The sequence below is a fragment of the Diabrotica undecimpunctata genome, chromosome 3, assembly GCF_040954645.1.
Source record: "Diabrotica undecimpunctata isolate CICGRU chromosome 3, icDiaUnde3, whole genome shotgun sequence".
Taxonomy (NCBI): Eukaryota; Metazoa; Arthropoda; class Insecta; order Coleoptera; family Chrysomelidae; genus Diabrotica; species Diabrotica undecimpunctata.
The window spans coordinates 124,792,425-124,815,025 of record NC_092805.1 but is presented as its reverse complement, the minus strand read 5'-3'; the positions used below and the strand labels follow the sequence as shown (position 1 = coordinate 124,815,025).

The window sequence follows — 22,601 nt, the reverse complement described above, 5'->3', positions numbered from 1 at the left end:
AATAGGGACAAAAACAGAAAACTTTACAAATTCGATGAATAAATTTGGATCCAGACCTAAGCCGACTGACTTTTACAGCGACTCAAGTAAGAATGACGAAATTATCTTTAAAATTTATTCGCACAATCTTGGCATAAACAAAACATATAAACTGGAATATGTATTTGACACGCAGACTATCCTAAAAGCGGTATCGATCAAAGAAAATAATACCCAAGAAATATAAACAACTCTAAAAATATATTGGCATTTGTCATTTTGAACTTTAAGATCTTTAACAATTTATTTCAGGTAATTTTAAGTTGAAACAACCTGATCCTGAATCGCAAGTAGAAAGCCCTCAGTTTTGGGAAACATCTTTCCTGATGTCAACCAAGGTCAATCCAAAGATTTTATTATTATTATTATCCAGACTTATCCATACGGCTCACACTTCCTCTAAGGGGAAAACTTACTCATCCCAGATACCTACGGTATTAAAATGATTGAGCTCTGGTAGGACTCGTTCGATGTTATCGACTCCTAGGTGACTTGGTACGTTGGTGTATCTCCCAAAAATTTTCGCATGCTACTGGACGTCGAAAGTAGCACAGCTTTCTGTATGATTTTATATAGATGTTCATTTAGACGCAGCTTTTTTATGTTTTCTAGGAGGTTCTTTGAAATGACTTGTTATTATTATTATTCTTATTATTATGCCAATGAGAACCACAAACTGTGACAAAAGTTAGTGCTTTGTGGTTCTTATACGGTCCACCCTGTAGTTTTCTTAGTAACAAATAAAATCAAATTTTAGTGAATTTTTTGCACAGCCAAAGTCATAAATACACTAAAAATCCTTTTTATAGAAATTTAGTAGTCACAAAATGTCCCCTAAAAGTTTAAATTAGATATACTCGTAATTTAGTATAGATAAAGTAAGTGCAGTTTAGGGGTATAGCATAGTAGTCTGCTATTTCTCGGATCTACGGCATAGAGAAAGGTAACAGGGCTAGTGCTATACTTCAACCTTCTACTATTGTCCCTGGTTTTACCCAAAGTACTCATTTGTTTCCAACTGAATTCACCTTGAATAGTAATTTGTAGTAAGCATATTGGATAATTGCCTTGTTACTGAGCCAAGTCGACTTTATTGTCTTTACGAAGAATCGCTTGTTGTATCCAAATGATAATATCCAAATGTTATATCCAAATCGCTTGTTATATCCGAATGATTATCAGGTTAATATCAATCCAACAAAAAAAAAATGGAGATGGGCAGGGCATGTTGCAAGAATGAAAGACGACAGTTGGACATAAAAATTGCTTGAGTGGAGACCACGGGCTGACAAGCCAAGCCGAGGAAGACCCCCAATGCGATGTACCGACGACCTCAAAAGAATCGTGACCAATTGGATAGCAGAGGCGCAGAACAGAAGCAGATGGAAAAGTCTAGAGGAGGCCTATGTTTAACAATGGACAACTCAGGGCTGATTAATGATGATGATGAGGATCAATTCAATAAGAAAGATATTTTATATAAATAAAAACTCTCATCCCAGTTGGATTTGAACTCGATCCGCCAGATTTTATGTTCAATAACTTGACGCTCTTATGACTGTCCCAAGACGTTGTTCTGTTTAAGTATCCTTAATTTAAATTACAATACTTTTAATAATTTAATTTTTGATAATTATTAAACAAACATATTTTACTGTATTATTTTTTACACACTTATATGTGATGTGATAAATATTTATTAAATTACTTTGTTTTATAAAACTAGGTTCTGACTAGAATAATTAAACAATTCTCATCAGCAAATGCATAATACTTGCCATTAATACCAAAAACGGAACAAGTTTTGACGCAATTACAGGACATACTATAAAATGACGGTCCGACAAATATATAGTTCTGCTTACATAGCGTATTAATGATGTTTTTATTACCTATGTGAAAAGAAATTGAAATGACACTTTTGCGACGATAACCACGAAGTTACGTAAAATTACTACAAACGTTACAAGTATGTAGATTGGATTAATATGTACAATTATAAATTACTCTTCGATCTTCGTATGTTCTTCTTCTTCTTCTTCTTCTTCTTCTTCTGCTCTTTCTTCTTCTTTTCATATAGACATAACCTTGTTTTTTAATGTGCCTTCAGTAAGTTATCGTCCCATTGTTTTCGTGTTTTCCTACCAATCATCTTATCATTGGCGAATCGTGTCTTCACGTCTTTACTACTCTATTAGTTGTCATTTGGCTTATGACCATTTCACTCTACTCTTCTATTTCTTACCCAGTCCTTGATGTTCTCCATCTTGCATGTACTTTTTACATCTTAACGTCTAGCTCTGTCCCATAGTATTTTTCTCTCTGCTGTTTCTAACATTCTTTTTGTCCTCTCTGTACTAGGTCTTGTTTCTGCCGCGTATCTCATTATTGGTTTGATGAGTGGTGTGTAAATTCTGCCTTTCATTTCTTTCCCGATATTTTTATTTCTCCATATTGTTTCATTCAGGCAACTCTGTTTGCTCTATTCACTTGATCTTTCATTTCTGTTTCAAACTTTCCGTAGCTCGATAATGTGATGTCTAGATATTTAAACTCTATCACGGTTCTATTATCTGACCTTCCAGCTCCAATTTACATCTTAGTCAATTTGCTGTTATAACCATACATTTTGTCTTTTTTTTTTGGGAAGAAACATACGTTGTAAATAATCTTCACTTTGATAGAGTAGTATTGCGTCTTCCGATTCGCAGATTATTTCAAGTTGTTTTTCTCACATTTAGTATCCTTTTTTAGTTCTTACTTGTTTTATTATTTTATTCATAATCAGGTTGAATAATAGAGAACTTAGGAATCTCTCTTTCTTATTCCATTTCCAGCTCTAATAGGGTCAGTTTGTTATATTGATTATATGGAATATGATATTCGTCATTAAAAGAATGATTATAGTGTAAAAGGTGAAGTACGTAGAGTCAAAATTTTGAATGACCAGCTTAAGACAAACAGTTCTTTCCTCCTCACCTTATTCAGTAAAAGACATACAGTTTAAACACACACCAAAAATAAATCACTTGAGAAAGGCACTCTGGCCGAAATAGCTGTAGTGATATTTTAGTAACATTAGTAACAGTAGTAACGGTAGTAACATTTGTTAAATTAAAACATTTTGTCAGTATTATAATCAGCTATAATTACTTATAGTCAACTGATAAACAACTATACTTACTGAAAATATATGAAGTAGTTCTCGTTGACAACACTTTCATAATCCAAATTATTTTCAGTGTTTTTACACAAATGAAACAGTCTAAGATATACCTGCTTCAAGCGCTTTTTGCCAAAATTGTATTGTGCTTTGTACTCAGTGTCATCATCGTCGGAAATATATCCTTTTTCTTCTGAAGCTTTTCGTCTCATATATGGATTAAGAATTGTAAACGGAATTTCCCGGACTCTGTTTGGTACCACCATTCCATCGAATTCGATTTCTTTTTGGTCTCGCAACTGTAAGATCTTTAGCCTAAGGTTTTCTTCTATTACTGAGGTTTTACAAAATGTAAATAAATTGTCGTCACTTTTTATCCTAAAATAAAAAAAAAATAATACAACAGATTACTCGTTTAGTTGTTTCGAATTAAGTTATTGTATTTTTCATATAGTGTACATGAAATTCTGTACAACTGTGTACATATGTAATAAACATTCAATCAATACCACCCTTCCGAAGTAGGTAACTCAAATTTCATAAAATTTCAAGCGCCTAGAAAATTCAAGAATTTATTTTTAGTAAACGGGACTAAATTAAAGTTACTTGGTATAAAATCAGGATTCTAAATAGTGGATAACTTATTAACTACCTATTTTTAATTCATAAAAGTCTCTTTTTTAATGGTTCTACACAAAAGTTACTGGCACTTTGGTAAGAAATATAATCATCTAAATCATGCAAGAGATGAGATGAGAGCAAGGTGTGGCTGGTGGAAAGATTGGATGAGCATGGGAGAAAAATTTGGAATTGAGGTAAGGTGTGAATGGGAATGGAGAGATAGTTGGCCTAGTATGATTGAGAATATGATAAAAACAGAAGGAGGAAATACAGCGTCAGGCTGAGAATAGGGCACTCTAATTAAATTTTTGTGGCACTACAAAGAACTGCAGAAATAAGGAGCAAACATGCATGATCTACTAAAAATGGAAAATTTTGGGACATTTCATGGCTGTTTAAATTAGGATGTGGAGTTCTATATTTGAATTATCGACCTGGTAGAAATGATGAAAGAAGGCTTTGCTCAATGTGTAACACGAAGGAAAGGGAAGATATGATACATTTTTTGGGAAAATGTTCGGTGTTGAGACAGATTAGGTTAAAGTGGTTTTGTAGAAATGAACTTAATAGAGTGGAAGTAGTTACTATGGTAAGACAGGGACATGCTGAGTTAGCAGGTTATTGTACTCATTCTCGCTCTACTACTTTTTTACTAAATATTCTGCGAAGTATCTTTTTTCCCATGCTTTTAATCTGTTCTGTATAGTTTTGTTCATAGTCCATGGCTCGGCAGCGTATAGCATTTTGGGTCTAATTATAGTTTTGTATACTCTCATTTTTGTATTACGAGATATATTTTTTGCCTTAATTATTTTGCTCATAACTCCAGCACACTTGTTGCTCTTGGTCAGTCTCAGGCTGATTTCAATATCTTCCTTACTTGTCTAATTAATAAAAGTACCTATGTATATAAATATTTATCCACCTTCTCGAATTCCACAACTGATTTATTCTCCACCTTCAATTTAAAGGATCCCCTGGTATTTATTCCTTTTTTGCTTAAGATTTCCATGTACTTCAATTTATTAAAGATTAAAACTGTTATTTATAACTTTCAGTCCCATTTTAGAGCTTGTCCGAATCAGTCTTTTTGCTATAATTGCCAATTCTTTTCTATTTCTTGCAATGAGAACCACAACATCAGCGTATGCTAAGCATTGGTGCTCCTTGTATAAAATAGTACCGGACCTATTTATCCCACTAACCCTTACAATTTTTTTTAGAACTATATTGAATAGCAATGTAGACAACGGGTCTCCTTAACGAATACCTTTTTTCACTTCAAAATCATCTGAGACTGTACCGTTGCATTTTACAGCACAAATTGTTTGTCTAAATGTCATTTTTACCAATCTTTCACTTTATTCTTGCACTTGGATTTCTTTTAGCGTTTCTATTAATTTATTTCTGTCTATTGTATCGTAGGCGGCTTTATAATCAATGAAAAGTACTTGTGCTGAAATGTTGTATTCATAGCAATTGAACAGGATTTGTTTTAGCATAAAAATTTGATCGGTTGTTGATCTTTCTTTCCGAAATCCTACCTGATATTTTCTTAGATTCTTCTCTACATATATTTCTAATCGTTTTTTAATAAGTATAGCGAGCACTTTATGTATTACCTCTAATAAGGATATTCCTCTATAGTTTGCGCTTTCAGTGCTATCTGGCATTTCTTCGGCAACCCACACTTCTAGTATTAGCTCACTAAGTTGGTTTATTAAGGCCTCTCCTCCATACTTTAAGTTATCTGCCACAATGCCGCTCTCCATGGGGATTTTTTAATTGTTCATATATTTTATTATTTCTTTAATTTTTTCTCTTGTGGGCTTTGGTATTTCTTCTATTACTATTTAAGGTTTAGGAACATTATAATTTTCTTCGGTAGTCACTCCGTCATTTAGCACCTCTTCGGAATATTCTTTCCACCTGTCACATATTTGGACTTCGTCCACATCAGGTTTCCTTGCTTATCTTTTACATTCATCGTTCTTCCCTGATACCTAGTTTTAATGTATTTTACTTCTACGTAAAAAAATTTTATTTCGTTGTTCTTGTACTTGTCTTCAAAATGCTTTACTTTATCATCCATATACTTCGCTCCTTTAGGATTTTCTTTACTGTTTTTCGTTGTTTTGTACCTTTCTATATCATCTTGTTTTTGCTATCGTAAACTTTTTAATCTCAAATCTGATCTTTTTTTTAACTCTGTTCTACAGTCGTCATCGAACCAGTGTTTTTTTATAATCTTTTTTGTTTTTGGTATATTCTTCGACGTTGCTTCCTTTATAAGGTTTGTCATTTTCAAGTACTTTTGTTGTATGTTACTCACAGTAGTACTATCTTGTTTGGTGTAGGTTTCTTGAATATCCTTTTGATAATCCAGCGCTACCTTAAATTTTCGCAGTTTTTCAATAAATTTACGTTGCACTTTTTTACTTTCAAATTAAAAAAAGATTTCCGTTTTTATTTTTAATTATTATTTCTCTCATAATAATTCTAACTGCACGTTTTAAATTGGTGAATTTCTCTTGTAATAAGATGTGGTCTATTTGATTAGTTGCATTGGATCCCGGAATTTATATTTGTTTCTCCTGAAATGCGTTCTCATTAATTTCATCCTATTTTCATTTGCGAATGTAATTATTAATCTTTGGCCATTATCATTTGTATTTATATGTTTACTCTCACCCCCTGTTATGTTTATATATATATATATATATATATATATATATATATATATATATATATATATATATATATATATATATATATATCTTTTTTTCCGACCTCTGCATTGTCGTTGGACAGTTTACATTCTGTTATGTCTCATAAAGCTTTCGAAAAGCTTTTTTATTAAAAAAAAGCGATGAGAGCACACATCTCTGTTAAAATCCTCTTATAATAGAAACTTCTTCGGACGTTTGACTTTTAATTGTAATGTCAGCTATTTGCTTTCAGTACAAACCCACTATTATCCGAATGTTCTGTCTATCCGGGCCTATTTTATTCAAAATTGCAATGAACCCCTCGTTTCAGCGTCAAATACTTTCTCCTAGTCCACAGAGCAGACATATGCATAACAATTTACATCTTTACCTCTCGATATGAGTACCGAAATTACTCTTGAAGGCAAACTGAGATTTACCAGTTTGTTCTTTACATTTGGTATATATTCTGAAGTAAATGATTTTCAGAAACAACTTTAGTTATTTATAATATTTTTAGTTATTATTTATTTCGTTAATTCTAATATAGATAATTTCGTTGCTAGATACCCTGTAGCTGTATGCATACAGGGTGCGGCATTAGTGTGAGTAAGTCCAATTACTTATTTGGCGTAAGAGATACGAATTAAAATTTTAAAATAAAAGTTGGGTAGAAAAAGCAGAAGAAAAAAATAAAAACGCTGTTTTAAAAGTATAAAAAGGCCTTCATTTTTGTTTTTTGAAAACTTTTGTAGGTGCTTTTGAATAGATTCTACAGTGATTTTAATTCGCAACATTTTTACACTCCAAGATCACAATTATTATTTCGCTCATTTAATTTTTAAAATTTCGCAAAAAAGACAAGATTACCCTGATTGCGGGTGGCGGGATTAAATTTTTCTTTAGTTTTAAGTACTAAAGAAGAACAAAAAATGGTCCTAAATGGTCAAATGGTACTAAAGAAAAAGAAAAAAAATAGTGCGTCCTGAAATTTTAAAATCAATGTTATTGGCATCAAAAAAGTAGATATTTTATAGAATTCGACATTATGGGTTAAATATATCCTAAAACTTTTTCAAAATATTTTAGTTGTCTTATAGAAATGTAATATTAACCTTATTAACTGATTTGGTTTTTGTTAATCATAGTTTTATGTTTAGATTTGCAATTTTTTACGTTATGAATATAACATAAAATTCTAAGTTTTTCGAATTATTATTTTTTTTTTAATTTGAAATAACGGTTGTCAAAGTGTTAATACGCATTTTAAATTTCTCCGCAAATTTGCAAATTTTGTGCCGTAATTATTATAAGTTTAATTATAAATGGTTAAAAATGACAATTATATGAAACACCATGATAGACTAGCCGTCGAGTTCACATCGTAAGCGTTCAGCATCGAATATATCGTTTAAAAACTAATGTAGTGTACCCGATGTGGTTTTTCTACGGTAGGGACAATTAATACCTCTTTATCAGAAAGTGATTTAAAACTTTATTGTATAAAAACAGTTAATACAAATAATTTGGCGTCCCTATAAGCCAGTAATTGAGTTCACCAAAAATTAAATTGTCGGTTAATAATATTAACAATAATTGACGTGCAGCTTATGTGTACATAAGCAGTACAGAAAATACCATCAAACCAACTGTTCCTTCCACAACGTCACAAGAAGATTCAACAATCCGCAACAAAGAAGATACACCAACAACAACACTTTTTCAATGTCATATGTAACAGCAGCAAAAGCAACACCGAAACTAACCTACTCAAAGAAAGAACAAGCAATCATACTCCATGCCCAAGACAGCCTCAAATTATTTGATTATGTAAAAGCAATTGGTGATATTATCAAACCCAGGAACATCTGGTTCGCCTCCTGGATCTCCAACAATAGGGTGTGTATATATTCAACTAATAAAAACATAGTAGATGAATCCATAAAATCTCATCCTACCATACAAATTGGCTCCCTAACTTTAAACATACGTAAACTCGTTTCTCTTACAAAGAGAATCTTAATATCCAATATCTCCCCGTGTATCCCACATAAAACTATTGAAACCGCTGTTAAAAGCCTAGGTCTAAAAATTGCTTCCCCAATATCATTTCTTAAAGCAGGCATTCCGAGGGAGGAATTCTCACATATTCTTAGCTTTAGAAGACAAGTTTATGTGTTTCCGCCTTCCGAAACTTTTGAGCTTCAAGCCTAGTTTGTGCTCTCTTTCGAAGATAATGAAAACTGTATCTTCCTTTCTACTGACAAAATGAAATGTTTCGTCTGTAAAAGATCAGGGTATGTCGCTTCAAATTGCACAAATATACCAGAAAGTACCTCTTCTGACCAGACAATTGTTTCATCTCCTTTTAGGGCCGAATTTACGTCTACTGAAAAAAGCCCAGAAATCAACTCTGCACCTTTCACACCAACAGAGATATCTCTTCCAGTCAATAATATACGACTAACATCCTTAAATAAGACCTAATCATTAGAACAACCAAGTCAACATGTGACAGATACACAAACACACTATAAATGCACACACTCAGAACTTTCTTCTCCTGGCGACAGAACTAGCATAACCAAAGAATCTGCTCATAGTGAACAAACTAATATCCATTCCGGGTTTTCGAAACCACAAAGCAAGAAAAAACTTAAACGGTCAAATTGTGACTCAACCCTATCCGAAATGGGAAAAACAATCATACACGAACTTTATAAAGGAACTCCACAAATATTCATAATCTCAGCAGATAACATAATTACCCTTCTTGAAAACTCTTACGGTAGTAGCGATCCATACGCAGAAGCATTAAAATTCACACCAGACATCAAATTACTTATTTCTACGTTATACCAAATCTATCCCAACCTTAATGAGAAATCAACCAAAAATAAACTAACTCGTCTTATAAAAAAATTTAAGGGCAAAACCGAATTCTTAATGGAAGATTCTACAAAATTACCCAATCTTGACTTCTCACACGAAACAACTGAAAATGAGTACATCTCTGACACATCTCAAAACTCACAGGCATCTCAAAAATCCTCTTATTAACAAATTCATAATTATTCAATAGAACTGCGATGGATTCTATCCTCGCCTGGCACGCATACAACAACTTATTTCCCAAACCAATCCTGATTTTATTTGTTTACAAGAAACAAACTTTACAGAAATACACAACCACAGTTATCACCATATCAGAACTACATACCGATAGTCCGGTGGAAAGCATTTATGTAGAATGTTTTGAACCTTCGCTTCATCTAAGACGACAACAACTTCTACTGCTCTATTTCGCTAGAGTTTCAACAAAACCCACAAATCCCACAAGAAACTTCATCGGTAATAGACAATTACCAGTTACTAATAATCCTAGAATGGTACCGTCCACTATACAGATGTTAATTGCTTATTTAGGTATCAATCTGTTGTCGACCAGCCCTTTCACGGTCCCTCAAACTGCTCCATGGATATGTAAACTTCCAAATTTCAATATCAAGTTATCCAAATATAATAAGAATGAAATATCACCTTCCATTATGAAACAAAGATTCTATGAAATACTACAGCAATGCAACTTTAACAAGATTCTTTATTCAGACGCATTTAAGATTGAAGAAGGTATTGGCTGCGCTGTTACAACCACTACAACCACGGTCAACTTGTTTCGACTCTCCAGAAATTACAGTATTTATACTGCTTAACTATATGGAATACTACAAGCAGTGAAAACTCTACTTAACGATGATAAAACTATAGCAATCTGTACGGACTCTCTATCCTCCATGCAGTCCATAAGAAACGTACATTCTATCCACCCAATAGTTTATGAAATTCAGAGTATATGTAATCGTCTTCCAATGGAATTACAGTAACAATAATGTGAGTCCCATCACACGTTGGCACTCCAGGTAACGAAAAAGAAAGCCGATCAAGCAGCAAAACAAGCATGTTCTTTTAACGTAACAACAAACACTCAAACATCACCAGATCTAAAAAAATACTCAAACATAAAATAATGGACCTGTGGAATGATCATTGGAAAAGGATCAATACCAAGTAAAGCGGTCTACAACCAAACATTTTCTACCACCAACTTCCACCAATAAAAAGAAAGGACAAATCTATCATTAGAAGATTGAGAATAGGGCACACACGCCTTACACGTGGACACCTGATGAATTCCAGTAATCAGATTTTGTGCCAGTACTGCAACATCACGACTTCCGTAACACATGTACTTCTTGACTATCAACAATTCCTAGATCTTTGGAAGGAGTAGGCAGAAGAATGCAAAAACATGGTATGACGAGGAATGTCGAAAACAGCTAAAAAAAAGACAAACAGTAAGGAAGACTGGGATACAACTGCAAACAGACCAAAGTAAAAAGGAATATGACGACTACCGAAAAGAAACAAGAAAAATAATACGCACAAACAAAAGAAACCATGAACAACAAAAATATGAAGCTATGGAGAGAGACCGACCAAAACCAGACTTCAGAGAATTTTATAAAGCAATTTCCTCTGAGAAAAGAGGACATAGAACCAATTCCATCCATACACTGAGAGACAATTAAGACCGTATGATAATCGACGGTAAAGAAGTAGCTGAAAAATGGAAAGAGTATTTTAGGGACCTTCTAAACACCATACAGGAAGAACAGCACAAAGAAGAGATCTATATCACAGCGGACATGCCCGTCAAAAATTCCTCCTTTAAAGAAACCCAAAAGACCTTAAATAAGCTGAAAAATCACAAGGCGCGGGGTATGGACGAGATACCAGCAGAAGTTCTGAAATATGGGGGAGACGCACTACATCGCCAAATCCACCAGCTAATAACGTACATATGGTTAGAAGAAAGGATACCAGCACGATGGAAGGAAAAGATAATAGTGCCCATCCACAAAGAGGGGATAAAACAAAATGCGCGAATTATAGAGGAATTTCACTCCTAAACACACGGCATATAAAATCCTCTTAAACATCAATCTTAGTAGACTAATCCCTTATGCTGAAAATGTCCTAGGCGAATATCAAGCCGGTTTTAGGGCAAACAGATCAACAATAGATCAACTATTCACTCTGAGACAATTTCTAGAAAAGGGATGGGAGTATAACAGACCCATACACAATCTTTTCATAGATGTTCGACAGGCATATGATAGAGTAGAAAGAAGCCAAGTATGGAATGCCATGGCGGAGTTCTCAATACCAAAGAAACTCATTCGGATGACCAAAGTCTGTATGGAGGGTGGAATATCTAAAGTACGTTTAAATAATAAACTGTCTGGCAGCTTTTAAATCAACAGTGGACTCAAACAGGGTGATGCGTTATCTCCACTACTTTTTAACCTGGTATTAGAGAAAGCCATAAGGTCGGCCGAAATAAAAACAGAATTGCTATCGGTTCAAGGTCCCAAGCTATTACTCGCATATGCAGATGACATAGATCTCATTGGAGACTCCATCCTACCCACGAACGACATCGTCAACAAGGTGGAAGGAGCAACAAGTAAAGTAGGACTGAAGATTAATGAAGAGAAGACGAAATATATGTGTATAAATAGAACGACACGAAGAGACAGAATAGGACAAAATGTGACGGTCAACACCTTTAATTTCGAAAGAGTACAACGTTTTAAGTATCTGGGAGCCGTAATCACAGCTGACAATGATGTTACTGAAGAAATAAAAGACAGAATCCAATCTGTAGACCCCTGTCTATTCGCACTGGATAAGCTCATAAAATCAAAAAATCTTACAAGAAGTTCAAAGATAAAAATCTATAAATCCATCGTCAGACCTGTAATAACATACGGATGCGAAACGTGGACCATGACCAGAGCAAACGAAGAAAAGCTCAGACGCTTTGAACGAAAAATACTTGAAAAAATTTTTGGACCTCACCATGACATCACCACAAATCAGTATAAGATCAGAACCAATATCGAATTAAAAGCACTCTACAATGACGCCGATATTGTACAAGAAATTAAATCACAGCGACTAAGATGGGCAGGTCATGTGCACAGACTGCATAACGAGAGACTTGTAAAACTGGTATGGGAGGAAATTCCCACAGGCAAATGACCACTCGGACGTCCCAGAATGCGATGGAGAGATAACATCCAAGCAGATCTCCGAAAAATGAACATTCCATTTGGCCCTAGGTTGATAGAAGACCGAACAAATTGGAAAAAAGTTGTATAGTCAGCCAAGACCCACCCAGGGTTGTAGCGCTACGTGATGATGATGAAAACTTCCTACCGACCAGAAGAAAATACAATCTTGGTAACAACCTAAAAGACATACTTATCTCAAAGAGCAGCAACTATAAAAAAGTAATAAACTTTTTAAAAAACACAAAGTTATACAATTTAATTTAAAACAAAATGTATTAAAAAAATGTATTGTAACTAACTTGTACCCAATGTAAAGTATTAACCATGTAAACATGAACTTAAATTATACCTGTGTCAATGACCATTAGCTGTCGAGACATATTTTTGAAATAAAAAAAAATTTTAGTTTATATTTTATATTTAAATTAGTTTTGAATTAGCACTGTATCACAATCAATATTGTAGAATTTTAAGTCAAAGGAAACATTTTTTAAATTAAATATGATCAAAAAATGCTGCCTTACCTATTAGTGCGTCGATCTCGTCGGTTTCTTTTAGTATTGTGGTCACCAGAATCTTCATCTATATCTAAATTATTTTCATCCATTTTATTATCTAAACCAAACTGCTCATGGTTTGCTTCATTCGTAATTTTAAATTGCTCATTTATGCTAATATCTTCCTGTAATTTTTTAGCTTTTTCCCATTCTAATGAATATTCCAAGATACCCGAAGTATTCAATTCGAAATTTTCAATATACTGTAAATTTAAATCTAGATGTTCAATAACCTTTTTTAATTCGATTCCGCTGCCCACACCTTCATGTTTGTAATGAACAATTTCGACTTTCTCGAAGACATTTTTGGCATTCCTTCTGACACTTTTTTTATTAGGAATATTTATATTCATTTCGCAAACTTTTTTCTTCAACAAAGATTTTGGTTGGGCGTATATTTCTATAGTTAAAAATTTTGGTATATCCGTTAATTGTAATGAAAAAGTTTCATCGATGTTTAGTAGAAAATCGTCTGTCATGTTGAGAAATTTAGTTTTACATGCTTCTATACCGTTACATAATATTCGTAAGTAAAACTTTGTCGATAAAACGGCGGCTCTTCTAGCAGCTTCTCTATTGTTTTCACAATCTTCGCTTATTTGATTAGAAAAGGCCAAAGAAAACTTTATATTTGGATCTTCTGGTGATTTAAAACAGGTTTGAAATGTTTTTGTAAGTTGGCTTATGATTTCTTCTTCCTAAAACACAACTTTTATTTGTATTATTTGTTTGAATAAAATTTTATGTATGAAGAAGTTTTAATTAATATTACATTCTTTTATGTTGAGATCTTTTATAATATATAAAACAACTATCATGTAAATATGTTTCAAACCAAAAAAGGAGAATACGGAAATATTAAATGTGTCTTGCTGTAGCTATAACTTTAGTAGTTAATTATACGAGTGCAGCTAGTAACGTTGTTTTCGTTTTTCTATCTTTGGAGCTATAGAAGCATTGTATTTAAAAAAAAAATACAATTTTACAATTTTGTTAGCGGTGTCTACCGTCTTCAATTTAAATGTTATGCAGAATTTTGTGATTTGGCGCAAAATGTTAAATACTATGGGGTTTTAACGGTATCTGCTACATTTACCGCAAATATACCTTAGCATATTGTACTTACTGCGAATATACTTCCAAAAATGCCGCGCCTAGATATAGAAACCGACAAATCGCCCCAGTATTACAAATTAAATACGACCTAAACTTACGTAGTGTTATTTGTGTTAGTTGAAAGAGTTGTTGGCAGTGTCATTTTTAGACTTATGCAAATATGCAAATAAAAAACTATGAAATATGCGCATAAATATGCAGTATTTTATTCAAAAATATGCAGTATTTTATGCAAAATATGCATATTTATCTAGAAAATATGCATGTAATAAAAAATATTTACAATATTCTTTTTATTTACAAAAATACTTACAATATTATAAGTACATAACATATACAATTGTTTTAACATTTAAATATTATTTTGAATTGTGGTAACAATAGATTATTAAATGATATTCAAAATTTTTTAATAAAAACTTATGGCTTCTACCTGAATACATATATTTACAAATAGAAAAACTGCTTTTGACATCAACTGATGTTACTGGGGCATTTTTCAAATTTACTATAATAGATGGTTCTAAATTAAGTGATTCGGAAAATGTCCCAGCTAGTACCTGAACCACTTCAGAAAGAACCTGGTAACCACTATTTTTTTCCATGGTTACTTTAAATTTTTGAAAAATTTCCGTTCCAATAGTACCTTTAACGTTTTGACACGATGACTCAAATTCTTTTATTAAAACTGTACTCTCTAACAATGATAATTTGGAGGATTCTAACTGAGTTATAGTTTTCTGGATAAAACTATAATTTGATTTTATGAATGACACTTGCTGTTAGAGGATGTTATTTTGGAAGGCTTCCTTAGCTTCCAATAAAGATTGGCAACTATCATCCGTTAAAAGGTTAATTATTTTTTTTAAATCAACAAGATGATCAGCATAGAAATTAGCTGCTTCCAACCATGTTCCCCAACGTGTTAAAATGGGTTGCGGTGGCAGTGGAACAGCAGTAAGCATATCTATGTAACACTGTATTCTTACAGGTGATTTCAGGGATAACTTTTTGACGCTCGCTATTAAACTGTTAACTAGTGGAAATTTTTTTCTTACTTCCTCCACAACTATGTTTATTCCATGCGCTAAACAAGTGACATGTATTAAGTTTGGATAAAATATTTTTAAATTTTGACCTGCTTTTACCATATAGCGGCATCAGATAAAATAAGCAATAATTTATCATTAGACACAGTAGCAGGAAAAAAAAGTTTGCTAATGCTTCTTATAGAAACCGTGATATTGTTAGAGAGTTGGTTTTTTCCACTTGCTTACAGGAAATTAAATACGATTTTGGAAAAGTTTCATCACTAAGTACACCAATCAATAAGTGCACAATGTATCTTTCTGACGAATCGGTGGTCTCGTCCACACATATTTAAAAGTAATTATTACCTATTTCGGATTTTATGTTGTGGATAACTGAGGAGTATAACAAATTGGCATTAATTACCATTAGAGTTCACTGGGAATGTTTTGTTTGCAATATTTTTTTAAAAAAGAACTAAAGTTTTCATTAGCTAATTTTGAAAGCGGTATATTAGAAGATACTAATGCACGACACAAGTCTTCATTAAAAGTTTCTTGTTTGGTTTGTTTTTTGGAACTTGACTGAAACACTTGGACATTGAAGGTTAATATTTTTCACCGGATATGATTTTTATTTTTTAGCTAAATGTTTCGCGGTTCTGACATGCTGATTTATTTGAATTTTTTTTTTAGATGAAATTTAAAAAAGAATATAAATATTCAATAGTTGTACTAATTTTTGAAATTTAAGATTTTAGAAATAAACTAATAATGAACCATTTTTGCATAACAATTAAAATATTTAAATTAAATCAAATAAAAATCGATGTAGTAATCTGGAAAATGTCAAGAAATGGCTGTGAAAGAAGGAAGAACCTCCAAATATTTACAAAAAGCTCTTGGTCTTTTCTGTTTACATTTAAAGAAAAAACACTGTAAGCATAAAATAAAAGCACTTAATTAATTAAGTCCAATATATGTTTTTGTTTTTAACAAAATTAAAGCAAACTATGCTATTGTTAGAAAAAAATGTAAGCGACCTTTCAGTAGACTATTGAATGATTTGAATTTTAAATAGGTATCCTATTTTTTATCGAAGGGAGTTTAAAAAATGCTTGAAAAAAGAAAAAAATACACCGATTTATTGCGAACTAGCCTTGTGTCGGTACTTTTCTTAAACATAATCTCCAAAATTTTTGTTTGTACCACCGTGTAAATTTTTAAAATAAAATAAAAAATAATACGTATGTACTTACGGTTTTGCCACAACATGAGCAATAAACTTTAAGCATATCCATAGATAGTTTTCTTTGTAAGGTTTTATCGAAGTTGAAACATTGCTTATTTTTCCCATTTTCAAAGCACAATAATTATTCACAAAAAGTGAAACCTAGTGAAACTGACCGTCAAAATAAAAATTTTTACCTAGAGACATAAACTGCAAACACAAACCCTTAATTCCAGGACAAAACTTGACAAAACTATAAGCCGCTGTGTTTTATTAGTTACTATACCAAGAATTTGAATACCAAGTGATTATAAAACAAAATTAAATATTGGCATTTTCATTCAATATCTAAGTTTGGATTTAAAAATTTATAGTTAACACCAAATTTTCAAATGATATGCACTTTATGCTCACTTGTATAAAAATATGCAAAATTTGACATTTTTGCATTTTTTATACATTTTATGCAAAATATGCAATTTGCATTTGCCTAAGTCTAGTCATTTTTATGTGTTTTGACGGGTTAAAGGTGATTTTTTTTTCAATAGAATATATTAATTAATCGTTTATTACGTTTGTGCATTCCTAGCAATGTCGAGTAGATCGGAAAACTTTTAAAACGGGCTTTATTGCTCGGTGAATCTCAGGAATTTTCCACAAGTGTGTGTGCTGTTGGTTTCCTTTGATTGTGGACTAATCCATTAGCCTAGTTAATCCATAAGAATAGTGAAAATACCGTAAAAAATTATATTTTACAAAATAATTTATTAGCTAATGAATTTAAACAGTGTAAATTTCAACAAAGGCCTAAAATGGTACAAACCAACTACGATCCTTAGAACCCGAGTTAACAGTGTTTTTTTTTATTTCTCGATTTTACTATTTTAAAAACTGATTTCTTTAATTCAAAATAAGAGTCGCAAAATCTGGGGTCCTAATAAACGAAAATTAATCTTTTTTTTTTAATTTGAGGTATCTCGTTGCATGTATAATAAAAATTCAATTAGTTAATTTGTACATTGTTTATTTAACTGTTAAATAATTTAAAATAAATATTAATTTTGCAAAATTTTATTTTTTCTTATTTCTTCCAATTATTAGTAGTAGAAGAGATTATAAAAAGAAAAGTAACATTAATGTTTATGTATTATAGTTATAAATAATATCCTTTAAAAATAAATTTTACGAGAAAATAAAGTTTTTATTTGAAAATCAAATCTATAAGTATTGAAATGTTGTTAATTTTTCTTGAATTATTCTTATTATTTTTAGAATTACTTTTTTCGACTGAAAAATATCACATATATATTTTAAATAAATTTTGTTATAAACTGTGTATAATTATATTATAAATAAATATAGTTAAATTAAGAATATAAATAAATGTTAAATAATATAATATACAAATTAATTCGATAAGTTTAATTTATAACTATACAACGTTAATAACAGTTAATTTGTGTAAAATATATGTGTAATGTTTTTGAGAAAAACTAATTGTGAAAAGAATAAGCAGAATTCAAGAAAAATTAACACGTATATAGTTTTTTTACGATAAGAATAAAATTATGACATTCTAGTAACTTTTAAATGTCCAACCATACAGCAAACTCCCTATGCCCCTCTCCCTATAGATTCTAATAAATCTAGTGACTTTTAGTGAATTATCAGTTGGCAAAATATTGCATTATTGCCAGTGCATTTCTCACGGCTTTTTGTTATTGTGTTTGTGAACTTTGGAGGCACAGAATAGAAAATAATTGTGATTTGTTCTGTAGTGGAGGTTAGGTCACAGAATAGAAAAAATATTCTGTGGTTAGGGCGTGTTGGTTATTTATTTTTTTCGTTTTAATTTTTGCTGTAAATTAAACTAAAAAAGTTCTTTTCAAAACTAATAAACCTTTATAAATTTTCAAAAATGCCTAAAGCTTTAGGAAGTTGTGCCCAGAAAATGGTCATTTCTTTAATTTCATACTTTGAGACAGAACGTGATCATCAACCTATATTACTTCCTTTTGAAGCAGTTAGGGATGTAAGTAATTATTTAATCTATTTCTTTTTAAATAGGGATATAAAATGTTGTGAGCAATATTTAATTTTACATTTTTAAACAATCCTATTTCATTTTAATTAAAAAGTGAGGTTATATGAAAATTTTTATTTTTAGAGAGTAGCAGCTGTGTTAAATATAAGCCTGTACCTTGTAAATAAAACGACAGTAAAAGTCAATAGGGGTAAACCATTATAAAGCCCAAAGCAAAAAAGAAAACGTACAAAACCAGTTGTTTATATAGAGGAATTCAATCAAATAACTATTAAAAACGTTATTTATGACATGTACAAAAAGAGTAAGTTTTTGGCCAAATTTGCATATTAATAATTTTTAAAACAAATAATTATTTTAGAGAAACAAGTTAAATTACAAATACTACGAAGCGAAATTAGTAGAAAGGGATATTTTTACTGGTAGTCTTATTTCTCTATGGAAAATTATACGCAATATTGGTTTTCGTTATAAAAAAGATGATCCACGACGTGGTTTAATGGAGTTACCCAATATTGTTTTTAAAAGACATGTTTCTGTTCAAAACTACACATTTGTTTTCTTGGACGAGACATGGAATTTTTAAGATGGTACTATTAGTCGTTCTTTTGAATGCTACAAACAAGAACATTGTTTGTAGCATTTACCATTACCTTCAATAATAGCCAAGACAACTAATTGTATATTATTTAATATACTTGTAATATTTATATAATATTTGGTAATTTAAATTATATTTTAGATATATATTTTATTTAGTAATTTAAACTATTTTTTAGATACATTGTTCTCCATTTAGAAAATTGTAAGGGATTTATTCAGGGAGCTGAATTGGTTTTTTCATCCAAAATATAGAACTGCGACCACCATGGAGAAATGAATCGTCATAACTTTTTGCAATGGTTTGAACATCAGCTGTTGAATAATTTAGAGGGACTATCAATTATTATAATGGATAATGCTCCATATCATAGCACAATAATTAATAAAGCTCCTACATCTGTTTGAAAAAAAAAATCTGAAATGAAAGAGTGGTTGGAAAATAACAATATTGCACACGAACAAAGAATGTTAAAATCTCAACTGCTTGAACTGGTCCAGAGGTATGTTTTTAATTAAATTTGTGCAACTGGATATACTTTTAATATTTCATTGCTTATAGGAATAAACCAGAACCAATATATCAAGTAGATAGAATGGCTGAACAATATGGGCATAGAGATCTTCGACTTTCTCTATACCATTGTATTTTTAATGCAATTGAGCATATATGGGGAATAAGTAAACGGTATTACTCTGATCATGTTGGCACAAATGGCAGTTCTACTGCAAAGTCTTTAGCAATGTGAAAGGAATCTCTGGCCCAAATTACACCAGAAGTATGGTCAAAAACAGTAAAAAATACAGAATCTGAGATACAGCGCTAGTGAGATAGAGAAATTGTTTTTGATTGTGAAGACATTAGCCCTGTAGTTATTGATTTATCAGAAGATGATGATCATGATGATGATGACGATTTTTGTATTGATAGTAGTGATGAAGTCTTTTAATTTTATTGAACAAAGAATTATAAGGGATTGCAATTTTGTTCTAATAAAAGTACATTTCTGTAATATATATTTATTAAAAAGTTATTTTTGTATTTGATTCAGATAATAAGGTGAGTTAGAAAATCTATATAATTTTGTATACTGATATAGAATAGCTATAACTAACAGAATTCTTACATTATTAAGGATTTTTAAATAATGAAACTTCTATATTAATTAAACAAGTATACATTATACTTTGGTGTGGTGTGCATAATACTGTAGTTTTCTATGAAGTAAATTAATATGAATAGCTTCCAATGATATTCAAATATCTAAACATAATGTTTCTTCGTCTACAAATAATTTCCAATTAATTTTTTAATGCTGCGGTAGTACTGTATTAACATGAAATCAAGACCCAATGCAGTGACAAAACTGATTATAAACTTCTGTTTGTTATACAGTGTTTGCTCCACGAACAAAGTTCTTTTTCTAGTTTAAATTCTTGATATTTAAGGTGCTGCTAATTAATTTCTACTTTATAAATGGAATTTGTTTAAAGAGATTACAATCACTGCAGAAAAATATAACTGGTCATTGTTTTAATAATCTTAATGGTGTTATTTTGTTGTAACTTGAACTGGTAACAACAGTTACAAAGAATAATCTGTTTCTATGCTTGAATCTTCTTGCAAGTTCCACAATTTGTATCCATACTTATTGATGGCCCATTTATCAATTCCAAAAATCTTTGTTTTCTTATGATAACGTCCTAATCATTTTTGTGTTAAAAATAATTGGAACCATAAATTTGTGCCATATAAAACTTCATTTATAGGAAGATGTACAACATTAGTTATAAAAGATGGGTATAAATTATTTATAGTTAAAAATTTACAACTTAACTTAACAATTTAACACAAGTGTTAAAAGAAAACAACGAAAAGTTAGGTTATTTACAATCTGTAAATCAAAAGTGACCAACTTGTTTTTAAAAGAAGAAAATGAAAAGTTAGCTTATATGTGTTTAAGAAGAATATAAGAAATGGAAAAATAGTTTGGCAACGATGCACCTGATCATTGTGTGACGTCATTTCATTCTTATCTTAAAAAACTGTAGATTTGATTTTCTAATAAAAAATAAATTTTTGTAAAATCTATTATCAAAAAATATTATTTATAACGATAATACATAAATATTTAAGTTGCTTATTATTCTCAACCTTTTCTGTAAGATTTTCTGCAGATGGTAAATCTGCCTGATTTTCTCATTACTAATCGATAGTTGTAATTAATTGGTGAATATAACTACGCTTTTTGTTGTCTTATACTTAGTGCCACCAAACTACAACAGTTTTTGGCTTTTCCATAAGCGTACGAAAAATATTAGACATAACTCGTGTAAGAAGTATGTATTATAGGCAAAGTAAATTGGTCCAACGAGAACGTCAATGCAAGTTCCTTTTTTTTATCTTTTTTCTACGTTACTTTGTACACTTGTTGTATAATTAACTCTTACAGTTAGAGTGACGGTTAATGAAAAACACATTTAATATTTCAATTATAACAAATGATCAATGGACAAAAATGTACAGTGTATTATTCAGAATTTAAAATAACAAATTATTAATAATCACGTATATTCGTTTAGAAATATTTTAACGCTTATCAAATTAATTGACCCATTTTAAATTAGCAATTTAAAATTATTATTTGATGTTCAAAAGCAAATATAATAATTTAGTTTTATCTAATCTGTTTAAGTTTAAATACAACCAAAATGTATTAAAATTAATTAATAATTAACTAAACAATATTAAATTGCACCTTAATGATATTAAAATCTATCCAATTGTAAATGGTATAGAAATTTATATATTTTGCATAATTCGTATATATTTCAATGGAGTCGATGCCATTACCAACTTTTCTATATATATATATATATATATATATATATATATATATATATATATATATATATATATATATATATATATATATATATATATATATATATATATATATATATATATATATACAAATTCAGTAAACAGAGTTTAGATTGTAATATTAGATAGATATTAAGTAGAAATTATGTATGAATAGCATAGGGTTGCGTTTTAAAGATTCAAATAAAATAGTTAGGGTTTTTACAAATGTTTCGAATATTCAAAGCCAACTACACAATATATACCCAATAGTAGCGTAAGTGGAATAGGACGGGTGGGGAGAGTGATTTGCATGGGCCCATCCGTTCGTAATGGCGGAGGCGCTACTAGTCACGTTAGGTGGGGGTATGACATAGCAAAAGACTTATGACGTTAATGTAAGTGATGGTTGCCATGGTTTCACTAGTTTGGATATTTACCCAAATAATGATTATACTATACAATGTTTTCCAAAAAACAAAAAATAATAATGT

General features: G+C 30.9%; 1 protein-coding gene across 2 annotated transcripts in view; it reads right to left on the bottom strand.

Annotated features, from left to right (window-relative positions):
• The window catches only part of Cc2d2a (Coiled-coil and C2 domain containing 2A), a 104,852-nt gene that overhangs the window by 38,626 nt on the left and 43,625 nt on the right, over positions 1-22,601 (bottom strand). For both annotated transcript variants that reach the window (XM_072526847.1, XM_072526849.1), the window contains exons 7-8: positions 13,193-13,923; positions 3,224-3,580 (exon numbers count right to left, since the gene is read on the bottom strand). In XM_072526847.1, coding sequence (XP_072382948.1) covers positions 3,224-3,580; positions 13,193-13,923 — 1,088 coding nt within the window. The remainder of the gene's footprint in view (positions 1-3,223; positions 3,581-13,192; positions 13,924-22,601) is intronic.